This window comes from Labrus bergylta, chromosome 18 (assembly GCF_963930695.1).
Source record: "Labrus bergylta chromosome 18, fLabBer1.1, whole genome shotgun sequence".
NCBI classification, from domain to species: Eukaryota; Metazoa; Chordata; class Actinopteri; order Labriformes; family Labridae; genus Labrus; species Labrus bergylta.
This window is the reverse complement of record NC_089212.1, coordinates 26,538,890-26,552,982: the sequence shown is the minus strand read 5'-3', so window position 1 is coordinate 26,552,982 and position 14,093 is coordinate 26,538,890. Positions and strand designations below refer to the sequence as shown.

The window sequence follows — 14,093 nt, the reverse complement described above, 5'->3', positions numbered from 1 at the left end:
CACGTTCAGCTGACGTTTGACCACGATGTATGCCGGGTTGAAAGTCGTCTTCCACCGGTTGGTTTCAAATGTTGAGTTTTGAGGATTCAAGATTCAAGATTTGTATTTGTCACATGCTCATTCAGATGTGCAGTGAAATGTAAAGACTGTTCCGCAAGGCCATGCAATAAACACTCAAATTACTAAAACACATATATACAGTTATATAGAAATATAATGTAAAATAAAAAATATTTGAATATAGAAAATATAGAATAATGTTAACAGTGTAAACTGTCCAGGGTGTCAAAGTGCAATGTGCAGATTGGAATGTATGGTGTGTGTGCATCATGTAGTCACATCACATGCTCATCGTTGTTGCTGATGCGACCAACAACCACCGTGTCATCAAATCTGCTGGTTTTGCTTCATGCACTTTGAAGTCTTTGTGGTTGATTTTGTCGCAGGTCCAGAAAGTCCTCTCCAGGTGTCATCAGTCAGCTGTACAAACACGTCTGTGGGACGCAGCAAGAGCTCGAGCCTGAGGAGAAGGAAGAGAGCCGGGAGACACTCCATAGAGAGACAAACATCCACAGAGAGACACCATGGAGAAGTGAGCACCAGCACTTCAGGTACAGAAGCCCTGACCTTAGGGTTTTTATTTATTGATTTGAGATTGAATCATTTTTGGGAGGACAAATGTTCCTTATGTTGTGTTTTATGACGGGTCTATTTCTCCTCCTCCAGACGGTGGTGGAGGGACGGCAGCAGGGGGGGGTGTGGAGTGGGAGGTTTGTCCATGCGGTGGTCCACACAGCTGGCTCGTCCCCGCCATGTTGTCTCCTCCTGAGTCTCTGCTGATGTCCTGCATCCGCAGAGGAAACTTCATGGAGGCACATCAGGTCTGTGGGGAAACTTTTCTCCACCAGTAATAACTCTGATTTAACGGTTATCCTGTTTTTGAAAATGTTTCACAGCTGATCATTTCCATCCTCTCCAGCTGCAGTGTAGAAATATTTGACGTTTTCAAGTATCAGCTCTGAGTGTTTCATGGTTTCTCTGCAGGTGTCTCTGGTGTTTGATCTGGAGGCGTCGGCTTGTTGTGGCGAGCTGGTGTTCATGGAGCGCTACAAAGAGGTCCTGGTGGAGTTGGGGCGGGTGGAGCAGAAGATGGAGAGCCGGTCCATGTCTTCATCCTCGTCGTCCTCGGAGGGTTTGGGGACGTCGGCCGTTTCGGTCCCGGGGAGGAGTCGGCTCGGCAGCAGCGGGAGATCGACCCTGCAGGCCATCGGAAGTGCAGCTGCTGCAGGTTCGACATCCAGTTTTCTGATTTCCTGATCTTTTGTTTTTGTCTGAAGGGGGGAAGGTCAAATTATGGAGCATGCATCTTTATTTACTAAATGATTATTTGTCTTTTTCTAGATACAAATTGAGTCTCAGAAATGCGTTAATGTCAGAAAGATTTGTAGTGAATAGTGAATTGTCCTGATTTTGTTATATTGTCTACATACTGTATGTTGCTCTATTTTTATGTTTTCAATGTTTCTGTCATTTTCAAAATTTTATTTGTGAAAGTAAATATTCTTACTTTGTTATTCTTACTGTATTTTATTTTAACTTTGTTTAATTTCTTAAGGTGAGGTTTTGAGATAAGGCCCTCATGGGTTTCTAGCTCACCTGCACATGTGTTTTATTTTTGTGTTTGACTCTTCTTTCAAAAAATGTGCAAATAAACTGAACTAAACTGAAGTCTGTACACGCAGCTAACACACAGGCCTTGTGAATGACCATGACGGTGCAGCCCTCACTGAGCCAGAGAGGTGAACTCATGATCTGACGTCTGTGTGTTCTTCTGCAGGTGTCGCTTTCTACTCCATCTCAGACATAGCAGACCGTCTCCTCAGCACGCCGGCTCACCCGATGCCCTCGCTGGAGGAGGGATACTGGCTGAGCCGCTGTGCCTCTGACCCCTCTGGGCTCCTTTACACGCTGCTGGAGGAGCTCAGCCCTGCAGCCATGGCCGCCTTCGACCTGGCCTGCTGCCACTGTCAGCTCTGGAAGACATCCCGTCAGCTGCTGGACACAGCGGAGCGCCGGCTCAACAGCGGCCTGGAGGCGAGAGGTATGCAGCCAGAATGTGCAGCTTGTTAAAGATAAGATAATCCTTTATTTATCCCACAATGGGGAAATTTACAGTGTTACAGCAGCAAAGATTGCAAACAAAAAGTGAACACAGTACACGATTTGAATAAAAAAAGAAAAATTAAGAATCTACAAAAAATATATAGATACCACAATACAGATTTTAAAAAAATAGATCAGCTGCAAGCTGCAGTTTTGAAAAAAAACAACAACTTAAAACTTGAGTTCTGTGTTTTATTATCAGATTTTCATCTTCTTTAATCCTTAATCCCTGCCCGTCTCTCCAGGAGTCAGAGTGGACCCTAAGGTCCCGCATGCTGAGGGGATCTGTGGATTTCCGATGGTGTTACAACAGATCAACAAGATCCTGAATCATTCTGCCACCAATAAGACTTCTGTGAAAACAGGTGAATGCAAACACAAAGATGTTGTATCATGAGGATCCACACACGCTCAGTTCTCAAAAACATCTTCAGCCAAATGAAAACAGAAAAACACTCTAACAGCTGTCATGAGCACTAACCAGACCTTCATCACTGTTCCTCTCTCCTTCATAGACGCTGTCGGGGAAGACCAAGTGTTCTCCAGCCCATTTGGTTGCTGCATTCAGGACGTCCTCTTGTGTTGCCTTCCAGCTCTGAGTGAAGAGTGCATCGCCACTCGGCTCAGTCTGGCTCAGCGTTTAGAGACCACCCTGAACATCCTGAGCTCTGCTACAGACGGCGCAGGTCTGCAGAGTTTTTGAGATTTTATGAACTGAATCCTGTCAAAGTATTTTCAAACACTTTGATGTCTTGGAGCACAGTTTGACGTCTACCAGGACTTTGCAGATATTGTTTGATATTCTTTCAAAGTTCCATGAAAACGTGTTTTAGAGGATAAAAGTCTTAAACCTCCTACAGTCTCGAATCATTCTCTGAAAGTCTGAATCTTTGAATAGAATAGAATAGAACTTTATTTGTCCACAAAGTGGAAAATTGTCTTTGGCTTCACAAGAACAAGACAGAAAAAACATTGTGACAAACAAGACAACATTCAAGCACAGCAGGAAACCAGGAGAGCGTCACAGTCAGCATGGTTCATGATTTTTTTTTTTTAAGATTTATTTTTGGGCTTTTATGCCTTTAATGGAGAGACAGGACAGTGGACAGAGATGGAAATCAGGGAGAGAGAGAGAGAGAGAGAGAGTGGGGATTGACATGTGGGAAAGGAGCCACAGGTTGGATTTGAACCTGGGCTGCCCGCGTTGAGGACTACAGCCTCCATACATGGGGCGCGCGCACAAACCACTGCGCCACCAGCGCCCCGTGGTTTATGAATTTAAAATAATGATTTAGTATAATAATAAGCCAGAGTTTTAAGACATTTCATAAAGTTATAGGTTTAAAAACAGTAATTTCATAAAACAATGTGCAGTTAGAGTTGGGGGGGGGGGTTGTTTTTTCCTTGACAAACTTAATAATTTTCTTGCATTTGGTACAAATGATTTTTTCTAAACATTTTTTGTGGCTCTTGGCAGTCTGAATCGCCGACCTGATGGAAGCACTTTGAACTGGGAGTGCAGTGGATGAGAAGGGTCACTTGTTATGTTCTTCAGTACATGTCTGTCACAAAGTGCCATCTGTGGTTTCCCTATGATTTTACGAGCGGTATTGACCACTCTTTGTCAGTTTGTTTTTACATTTAACATCTAAATGCCCGTACCATGCGACCATGTTAAAAGACAAAATACTTTCTACCAGATTCTTGTTCACCATTTCAAGAATCTTTTTACTCACCCCAAACTCATTCAGCTTCCTAAGTAGGTGTAGCCTCTGCTGTTTTAAAGACATAGTCTGTGTTATCTATGAATTTGAGGTGACTATCGATGTAAGTTCCTAAATATTTAAAGCAGTTTACCTTTTCAACAATTTCCCCTGGTTGTGTTTCATGTTTCCAGAGGGCAGAGTGGGCAGCGCTCTCCTGGCTCTGCTGGGTGAACAGGCCGGTCTGAAGCAGGCCGAGCTGGACGCTCACCCTGTGCGCTCCAGCATGAAGCAGCTGCTCCGCTCTCTGGACCAGCTCTGCCCCTTCGAGCCTGACGGAGAACTCGCCAGGCCGGATTACGTGCGCAGTTTCCTCGACTGCGTCAACACGCTGGCGTCTGTGCTGGTGCGAAGTCTCGGCTCAGAAGGTAAAATGAAGTTTTCACACAAACTACACTCCAGACAATTTCTAGAAAGATTCATGCATGCTTCTTCTAAAATCTTCCTGAGTTGCTTGTTCACACGTGCACCTCACAGAGAGAGACTATCGCTGTCAGACATGAAGGGGGAGGAGTCTCAGGAGGCAGGAAATGATTACACATGATTACGCTTCCTGTACTTTATATGTTCTGATTCTCTCTCTTGATGTTTTTTGTCTCTCAGACCAGAGCAGTGAAGTGAAGCTCGGGAATCCTCTGCTGCTGTTGCTCCAGTCCCCGTTTCAGCTTCTTTCCCACCTGCTGTTTGACAGACAGGTGTCTCCTGACAGGTGAGCACAATGGTTGAACCGCATGAAGTGTGAGACGAGAACGAGAGAAGAGCGAGGAATTTAAAGACCTAACTTTCTTTTTTTGATTGTAGTGACTTTCATATCCAGAAACAATTTTTGCAAGTCACATCTTTGTTGCATTAATAAGAAGCTCTTTTCAGACTGCGTCCCGTGGTCATCACATCTTTCTACATTCATATTGAGAACAAACCATGTGATGTATTTTTGTAGACCCTGTAGTATCATCTCCGTGGTGTCTAATGAGAATTCTCCTCTGGGATGTTTTCATTGGATTTTGGATCATTAATAAATAATCTCTGTGTCAAACACACGTTTCTGAAGCGTAGGCGTTTTGTTCAGCAGGATCATCTTCACAGATGAACGCCATTTTTATGATGTTTGAAGAGTTAATGTGGCCGACGGAAGTAAAAAGCTAACGTTATGCTAAAGCTAACTACACCACGGTGGGATGATTGTGACATCACTAGCGTTATGCTTCAGACGATCTCCGATAAACTAATCCACGTAGCTTAATAAATAGTTTACTAACATAATATTCACCTTAACCTAAAGACGAGTGCAGATTGAACATCTTTTCTGTAGTTAATAGAGATTACTCTTTGAATGAAACACAACCAGGTACAACTGGTGGTCAAAGAAAAGGTTCAAACTGAGAAGATAAAACAAGGTGGACACACACCTTCTCAGATCCTTTTAAAGGCAGATATGTTGTTTGTTTTTCCAGGGTGCTGTTTCTGCTGCAGCAGGAAGGTCTGCGTCTGAGCGTCCAGCAGGTGATCGTCCAGCGATGCTGCGAGACTCTCCCCGTGTGGGTCTCCTGTTTCGGCGAGGAAAGAGACTCCACTCAGAGCAGAACCGACGACAGCATGTTTGGCGTCGCCAGTTTGTCCGTCCTGCTCCAGCAGCACGCTCAGGAGCACATGTCCACTCTGGGAATGGCAGAGCCTCACTCTGACGCGAGCTCGGACTCTGAAGCCTCAGCCGAGGACCTCTCGTCTTTACTCCCGAGCCTCTCCACCTCACCCAGCAACCTCTCCACCTCGCCGCCGTCTCAGTCATCATCCTCCTCCTCCTCTCTGTCCTCCTCAAACTCTTTTCTCCTCACGCCCTCGGCCCTGTCTTTCCTCAAGTCTCGCTCCCCCTTACTGGCCACTCTGGCCTGTTTGAGCGCCTGCAAAGGAGAAGCAGCCCGCTCACAACCCTCGGGATGGTCGGGTTATTTCCGCAGCGGCCGTAAAGAGGCGGTCCTCGATGGAGAGCAGATTTCTCGAGAAGCCGATAACCTCCTGAAGGACTTCCCTATTCTCCGGGCTTACCTTCACACCATGGCTGAACCCGTGCTGGGCTCCATATTTGGTGAGGGCGAGGAAGGACTCGGGGCAGTTGTGTGTGGGAAACCCCTCGTCAGCCTGCTGCTGTCTGGGCCTCAAGCAGATGTCGCCCAGGCTGTAGCTACGGAGGCTTTCCAGAAAGCTCTGACCTCCAGAGACCTGTGCAGAGCCCTCAGTCTGCTGGAGCTGTACGGGCTGGGCTGCAGCCAGGAGGGGGCGCTAAGAGACCGCCTGCTCGCCTGCGCTGCTCTAGAAGGTGAGACATGATGACAACATGAACATAAAAACACATGGACTGGCTTTGGTTTGAATAATTTTATTATTTGTAAAACAAAGGATCTGATTTTAATAAGAATGGATCGCATGAGCGGATAGCTCCAAAAATTGTGAAATCATGTGGTCCTGCTATTTGGTCAGCCTCAAGGTTCAATTCACAAAGCCTTCAGGATCAAGGACCGATGATATCTTTATAATCCCTCAGAGGAAATTACAACCAGCAGTATCACGAAAGCATCCCACAAACTTTAGAAAGAAGTAAAAGAAAACACAGGAAACACCAGAAAAGTTGATTAAAAAGGGCTACAGCTAGAGAAGACAAGCAGGAGAGGAGCCACAGGTTGGACTTGAACCCGGGTCGTCCGCCTGGAGGACTACAGCCTCTGTACATGTCTCGTGTTCACTAACCACTAGGCCACCAGCTCATTCTGACTTTAGATTCTGCTCCTGAATGCTCTGGATTTGTTTGGACCAGAGAAGGTAGGCGCTTTTAAGGCGACCCCCCACATGACCGTTTTGGACGCCCCTCAGTTTGTCAGATATGAGAGCAGTTATCAGGTCAACAGGTGTTGCAGTGATGGAAGCGGTCAAGAGAAGTGGTTCAGATAGAAGTGATTGTACCCGACCTAAAAAGCCTCTGCATGTTTCTAATAAGCTCCACGAGCAGAAACGTGCTCAAACTAGGATCAATATTGGAGATGCTTTTGAAAAATGGAGAGAGGTTAGAACACAGAAAGGTTTACAGACCCATGCAGAGCTGGATAAACACTGAAGCTTCAGAGTCCACCACATGGTGACCTGAGTGAGCATCCACTCTAGAGAGGAGGGGGGGGGACAGCTCTCTATGATGTTTAGAATTTAGACTGCAGTACCCATTTTAAACACTAGGTGTCAGAGTTACATACTGCTCCTTTAAAAAAACATGTGTCTAAGTTTGGACAATTTGTTCCCCTTTTCACCTTTTTTATGTATTCACTATTCATGGTAGATCAACATGGCCTGACATTTATACATCATAAAACTACTCACATGATAAAACAAATATTTGACAAATAATAATATCTTGAAAAGCCACTTATGATTTTTTTGTTGCCCCCTGCACACAGCATGACGAGCTCAGCTGTAACCCTAAATGTTTGTTGTCGTTCTGGTTTTCTTCATTCAGACGGGGATGACGGTATAGGTCAGCTGTTCCGCGTGCGGGACGCTAACCTGCGCGGCCATGTTGCCCTGCAGGCTCTGGAGCGCTGGCCTCTGTCAGCCTGTCTGGAGCTGCTCGAGTTCTGCCTCAATGATCCGAACACAGAGAGCTCGCTGAGGACCGACCTGCAGCTCAAGAAGAAAGAGCTGGACATCTATCACTGGGTAATGGTTCATCCATGTTGATGATTCTTAACAGGAAGTAGAGGTGTGCAAGTGACCATGCATCAATCATGCAGTGAACTCATTAACTCGTTCTGATCCGAGCTCGGGGTACAGTGTGTGTTTTCCCCCTTGTGTTGTTGGAACAAGTCGGTGCAGACATTCAGAACATTCTTTATTGACGTGACCTGAAAGTTGAGTTTGACGTGCTAAATCTCTGCGCTGTTTTTCTCCCTCTGACAGATGTTGAATCTGCAGCCTCGTCTGCCCTGGGCGACTTGGCAGGAGCTGAGGACCGAGTCCAAGACCAACTCTGAGTCCTTGTTGTCGATGATGGTGGAGGCAAAAGTACGTACAACTCAAATGCAGCTTCCCAGTAAACAAACAGACGCATTATAAACAACATAACAAATAAACACCTGAACAGATACAGTCACTTCTAAAATGTAAAAGTTCAAAGAAGTCTTTTTACTTTACTCATTTTGTGCAGAGTTTAACATCCATTCTGCTGCAAATCTTCATTTTAAAAGTATTTTTAATCGTCACTGTGTTTAAAGGTTAAACTCCTGCACTCGGACTTTAACTTGCAAACAAACATTTAGTGGCAAAGTTTCCTTCATCGACCTTATTTTTACCTGATAATAATAATAATAATAATAATGATACTTTATTTGTATAGCACTTTTCTATACAAGTAACAAAGTGCTTTACAACAGAAAATAAAAGCAGAGAGAAAATTAAAGCAACAAGGAGACAACAAAATCAGACTAATAAAATAAAAATAAGAACAATTACCGAAATCACAGAGTAAAAGCATTTTTATAAAAGAATGTCTTGAGTTGGGATGTAAAACAAGGGACTGAATCTGCAAGTCTGATCTCCTCTGGCAGGCTGTTCCAAAGTCTGGGGGCTCTGACAGCAAAGGCCCTGTCCCCTTTAGTTTGGAACAGCCAGTGGGGCTCTGCCTGAGGATCTCAGACTGCGTATTGGTTCATAAGGGGTTAAAAGCTCAGAAATATAAGAAGGCGCCAGCCCATGTTGTGCCTAAAAAGTAATTAAAAGAATCTTCTGAATCAATTCTGAAATCAATGAAGGTCGATTACTGAAACGTTGCCACTAAATGTTTCTTTGGCAGTTAGAGACGGACACATCGCTCTCCTGCGTACCTGTTCTTTCCCAACTTTACTGTGCTCCAGTTTTGTTTGAAATAATTTAAACGCCCGCCTCGTGTCAGCACCGGTCCCAAATAAAGGCCGGAGTCATTTCATGGAGCGAAGTTAAATGTGGACTGTTAACAGAAGTTGATTCACTCAAGAAAAAGTTTACCGGTAATTTAATTAATATTGATGACAAAGTAAAAAATGTGCAAAATACTGATTTGTCTTTGACGACAGAAACTACAGAAAACATGCTGATTTAACATTTACTACAGAAACCCTGCATCTCCCAGAAAGTTAGAAAGTTTTATGTCTCATAAATAACACTTACTCCTCAACCTGTGTGTAAGACTAATTTTTTTAAGAAATGTGCTTTACGGTGACTTTAAGTTATCCTATAGTCGCTGCTCGATGTTGTGAAATCTTACGCACTTCTCCTTTAATTCATGTGATGCATTAATGGCAAGAAATAGATTCCCCTTTGGCTCAAAGCTGTGGAAGACTAATGCAAAGTTTTGGCATTAAATCACCAACAAAAGTAACGGAGTAGTTTTGGGGTGGATTTATTACTGACAGAGTAATGTATTTTCTCCTGCAGGAGTTTGATCTTTGTGCACAGTGGGTCGAGCTCTATCCTGTTTCTGACCAGCTGAGGCTGCAGCTGCAGACGGAGCATTTGCTTCACCTGCTGGAGAAGGGTCAGACGGACGAGGCTTTCCAGGTGAGTCGTACACTTCTGCTTCATTCAGGATGAAACTTGATATTAGGCTGTTTGACGTCATTACTCTCCTCTCTGACCTGCTGTTTACTCTCCCTTCTTGAATTCCTTTTTCCCTGTTTATTTTAGTTACTGGAGGGCATTTCAGATTTTGCGATCGGCCTGGACGTGTGTGAGCGCGCTCTGGACCGCCGCCCCGGATTGGCTGCCTGTCACTTCCTGGCTGATTACCTCACTCTTCATTTCCAGAGACAGGTGTCTCCGGCACGACGACGACACATCCACGCTCTCCATCTGGGCTCCAAGGTCAAAAAAAGATTCAACAGTATAAAGACGTTTTCAATCAGTATAACCTGAATCTTTGTCTTTAATTTAAAGTTTTTTTAAATTAAAGACAAAGATTTTTTTCTCTCTTTTCACAGCGTGAACTCTCTCTGATCTCTCTGTTTCCTTTAAATCTTAAGCAGAATTGTTTGAGCAATGATGAGGAAACTTTGTCTGCAAAAATCTGTGGCAAAATGAGCTGCAAAGGAATATATGTAGATAATTAGTTGATGACGTCGCCTTTTGTCTTGCACGCCATGTGTGGACATTTCATCGTCCTGCAGAGCTGAGGAGTTATATTGGCGCACGTTTTAACACCCCAGCAAAAAAAATAGACGTCCTACACATTCAGTAATGAGTCATTTCTTATGGGGTTAGGGTTATTGATTGGTGGTTTCTAAAATTTTCAAGCACACTGTCTAAATTGCACAAATGCATTGGCAGGGTTTGTTTTTGTGCAGGTTAGACGATGATGTCACTGATAATCAGACCACTGCTACTCTTTTTTTCTTTCTCTTGCAGCAGCTTCGGGGTTAAAAATTTGACAGAAGATCTGTATTTTTTTTAAGCATCTGGTCCTTTCAGATACAAACCATTCCATTGTTAGAGTTTTAAACATGTGGTTTTGAAACGTAGCTTAGTGTTGAACATCATCTTCTCCTCCAGGTGTTGCTGACTCTGCCTCCGGCCGCCCGCCATGACTACTTCAACCTGCTGTCGGAGCCGCTGCTGATGCTCGAGCAGCTGTTGATGAACTTGAAGGTGGACTGGGCTGACGTGGCGGTGCGAACCCTGCGTAGCCTCCTGATTGGTCAGGAGGCCGGCTTTGGGGCTGAGGACATTGACAAGCTGCTGTCAGATTACGCCGGCAAGGCCCTCGACTTCTCCTGCGCACCCAGGCGGAGGTCGCTCTCCGGTCAGTGCTGAATTCAAACTGTGCAGTAGCTTCTTTCCTCGCTTTTTAAGACATTTCTCTTCTTCATCGTCTGGGAGCAGAGGAAACAGCGAGCGCTCTACGTTTGCTTAAATAAATATTTTCTCATTTATTGTATTTGGTGACCCATATGCACACGCTGCCCCGCTCCACAGGCGCGCCCAGCTGTTTTTCCCCCAGATGAGCTCAGGTGTTTTTGGAGTGGATGGGGCCCTTAGGGGCATTTACACATTTACACGTTGTCTTTTTAACTGATTGAACAGGTTTAGCGTGCCCAAAAGCAACGCCTTTTTTCCGGTGAAGCTGCCTGGTGCTGCAAACACTCGCTGCTCTTTGGGAACAATTGGGGGGGGGGAAATAGGGGGCACTCTGTCCCTAACACGGTCTCTTTATCTTTCAGACTCTTTAATCAGCCTGCAGGACGCCACGCTGCAGTGTCCTGCTCAAGATAACTCCATGTCATACAGTCAGATCGAATCTCCAACAGCGTCCACAGGTCAGACATCTGCACGCTTTAAAGTTATGAAATGAAACACAGGTATATTTTTATTATCAAGTTCTGGTTTGGATCTTGTGTTCCTCTTGATTACTTTCCAGGCAGCACCCCTTCACACAACAGCTCAGACAGGGAGAAGGATCGGATCTCAGCGGGGAGGAAACGCCGTTCGCCTGCCAAGTTCCAGCCACCGGAACAACCCCCCGCCCGCAAAGACTGGGTCCCTGACACCAAGCGGGACGTGTGCATGGTCTGTAAGCGGGAGAGGTTCACCATGGTGAGTGTGCAGAGTGTGAGACTTACTTTGTGTTAAAAAGATTTATTTGCTGGCGCTGCTTTAACTGAGTGTCTCAGTTTTACAAGACTAAAATCTTTTCCCTTCTTGGCCTGTTAACGTGCAGATTCTCTTAAAGGTCACATATCCTCCTCCTCCTCTTCAGTTTAAATAAGTCTCAGAGCTCCTCAAAACATGTGTGTGAAGTTTCTTGTTCTAAATCCACTCTGATCCTATATTTGATCATGTCTATAAACCCCTCTATTTCAGCCCTGCTCAGAACAGGCTGTTTCTGTGTCTGTACCTTTAAATATGTAAATGAGCTGTGTCTGACCACGCCCCCTCTCTAGAAGGGCTTGGGTGTACTCGGTCTTTCTCACTCCATGTCCTATTGTTTACGGTGAGAAGGCAGACTCAGAGGGCAGAACAAACACCTAGCTGTGGGAGTGTCACCCACCTGGGGGAGGGGCTACTGCCCTTTGTGATGTCATGAAGGGAACATCTCCAAACGGCCTGTTTGAGCACACATTTTCTGAGAAGTGGAGCAGGGAGAAGACAGAGAGGATGGACTTTTCTCATCATTGGGGGGTTTATAGACAGACTAGAGACACATGTTAGAGTTAGAGGAACATGGAGAAGAGGATATGACCTTTGAACTGTGTAAATATTACCAAAGGAAATAAGTGCAGAATTAGTAAGACGACACTGAATGAGATAAATATTTGTCCCACTATGTGTCTGTTTTTCTTTCAGTTCAACAGACGACATCACTGCCGGAGATGTGGCCGTCTGGTTTGTCACGCGTGTTCGGAGCATCAGATGCCCGTGGACGGCTGCCCGGGAGAAGAAGTCCGAGTCTGTGACCAGTGCTACGCCTACTTCCACCCGGAGTAAGACCCCCGTAGAGTAACACTAGTCAGATGAAACCTTTAAACGACAGCACAGGTTCTCTAATTCTAATAATATTTAATAATGGTTTGACGGGACTCTTAGAGACTGATCTGCACAAAACATAAACAAACATAAAATCATGATGTGAACATTCATCTTTAGATTAATAAATGCTGTTTTCTGTTTCTCTGTTTACAGTTCTGATGATGAGCTGGAGCCGGCTGAAGGTAAATTTATATTTAACACTTTAAATTAAGGTCACTATATTTAACATTAAATATGTGATTTTTCACACTTAAATGTAGAAATCAAGTCTATCCTCTGAAAATAACTCTGAGTCATGACTGTCTACAATGGGTGTAACACCCGAGTCCCACTGTCTGTGATGTTTTCAGAGTTTTCAGAGTCCTATCTTCACTTTGTTTACATCGCCGGGACGGCCGGCTGACTCCTCCCCTCGTGTATAAAAGTTGTTTAATTGAGGGACTAGAGAAAAGAAGAATAACATACTGTACTCACTGCTTAACTGTGTTTCTAGATCACGCTCATTTCAGGTAAATTTACATGCAGTGTGAAGATACCAGCATAGTAAAGATCACTAGCATTAGCATGCTAACACAACAATGCAGCGTGAGTTGTTTTGGTTTCATGCTGGTGCTCAAGGGCGACATCTGCTGGATCAAAACATCACATAGAAAGCCTTTAAACTTGTGTAAATCCTGATTCTTGTTTCATGTTAAAGCTCAGCTGACGTGTTTCTCTCTCTCTCTTTTCTCGCCCGTGTTACCGCAGTAGCCGGGAGCCCTGTGGTAACGGAGGATTTCCTCGATGGGATGCTGCATCTGCCTGAAGTGGTTCAACATCAGATCCAACTGAGCACCAACTCTGCAGAGAACCAGCTGCTGCGGAGCGAGTTCTATTACGAGCAGGTGCATTTTGAGTTATTCCACCATGTTCAAACACTGGCCGTGTTTTTCATGCATGTTGGTGTTCATATGAGAGATAAGAAGCTGTTTGGTGCTGATCATGTTCTCTTCCTGAACCCTCCAGGCTCCCAGTGCATACCTCTGCGTGGCCGTCTTGTCTCTGCACAGCGATCAGACGGCGTGCGGTCACCAGCTCATCGGCCACTGCCGCGCTCTGTCTCGTAAGCTGACCAATCCCGAGGTGGACGCCTGCCTCCTCAACGACATCATGCGGCAGCTGCTGTTCAGCGCCAAGCTGATGTTTGTGAAGGTCGGCCGCAGCCAGGACCTCGCCTTGTGTGACAGGTACGAAGAAGGTCGTTGTGGCGTCAGAATCGTTCGATTAGCTGCTTGCTAAAGGTCACTGCGAGGATATGGAATTCTAGGAAACGTCAGAGAGACGGCGGGTCATAAAGATAAATATGAGCTTGAACTAATCTCTCAGATCAGCGCTGGGTGTTTCATCATTTTGATTTATAATATTTGAAGTGGAGCCAGGTTGGCAGCAGCTCCTCTGGGAGGGACGCCAACAAAAACAAGAAGTCATAACAGTCATTAAAGTCGCCAATAAAAGATAATTATACAGTAGGTGAAGTCAGGGCGTTTTTAATCAACAGGCGTTTTATCAATGTGCTCAGTGATAGCGTGAGGTGGCACTCTGTACTCACATGAGCTCTTATCAGGTGAAATGAGTTAACACACCTGTGTG

General features: G+C 45.0%; 1 protein-coding gene across 1 annotated transcript in view; it reads left to right on the top strand.

Moving 5' to 3' along the window:
* Nucleotides 1–14,093, top strand: part of zfyve26 (zinc finger, FYVE domain containing 26) — a 33,179-nt gene that overhangs the window by 9,382 nt on the left and 9,704 nt on the right. The window contains exons 13-32 of the mRNA XM_065966696.1: nucleotides 447–611; nucleotides 727–881; nucleotides 1,045–1,288; nucleotides 1,838–2,101; nucleotides 2,409–2,528; nucleotides 2,679–2,849; nucleotides 4,061–4,294; nucleotides 4,530–4,635; nucleotides 5,381–6,243; nucleotides 7,429–7,628; nucleotides 7,869–7,973; nucleotides 9,381–9,503; nucleotides 9,630–9,806; nucleotides 10,491–10,740; nucleotides 11,159–11,254; nucleotides 11,356–11,531; nucleotides 12,282–12,418; nucleotides 12,618–12,646; nucleotides 13,212–13,348; nucleotides 13,470–13,690. Coding sequence (XP_065822768.1) covers nucleotides 447–611; nucleotides 727–881; nucleotides 1,045–1,288; nucleotides 1,838–2,101; nucleotides 2,409–2,528; nucleotides 2,679–2,849; nucleotides 4,061–4,294; nucleotides 4,530–4,635; nucleotides 5,381–6,243; nucleotides 7,429–7,628; nucleotides 7,869–7,973; nucleotides 9,381–9,503; nucleotides 9,630–9,806; nucleotides 10,491–10,740; nucleotides 11,159–11,254; nucleotides 11,356–11,531; nucleotides 12,282–12,418; nucleotides 12,618–12,646; nucleotides 13,212–13,348; nucleotides 13,470–13,690 — 3,973 coding nt within the window. The remainder of the gene's footprint in view (nucleotides 1–446; nucleotides 612–726; nucleotides 882–1,044; nucleotides 1,289–1,837; nucleotides 2,102–2,408; nucleotides 2,529–2,678; nucleotides 2,850–4,060; nucleotides 4,295–4,529; nucleotides 4,636–5,380; nucleotides 6,244–7,428; nucleotides 7,629–7,868; nucleotides 7,974–9,380; nucleotides 9,504–9,629; nucleotides 9,807–10,490; nucleotides 10,741–11,158; nucleotides 11,255–11,355; nucleotides 11,532–12,281; nucleotides 12,419–12,617; nucleotides 12,647–13,211; nucleotides 13,349–13,469; nucleotides 13,691–14,093) is intronic.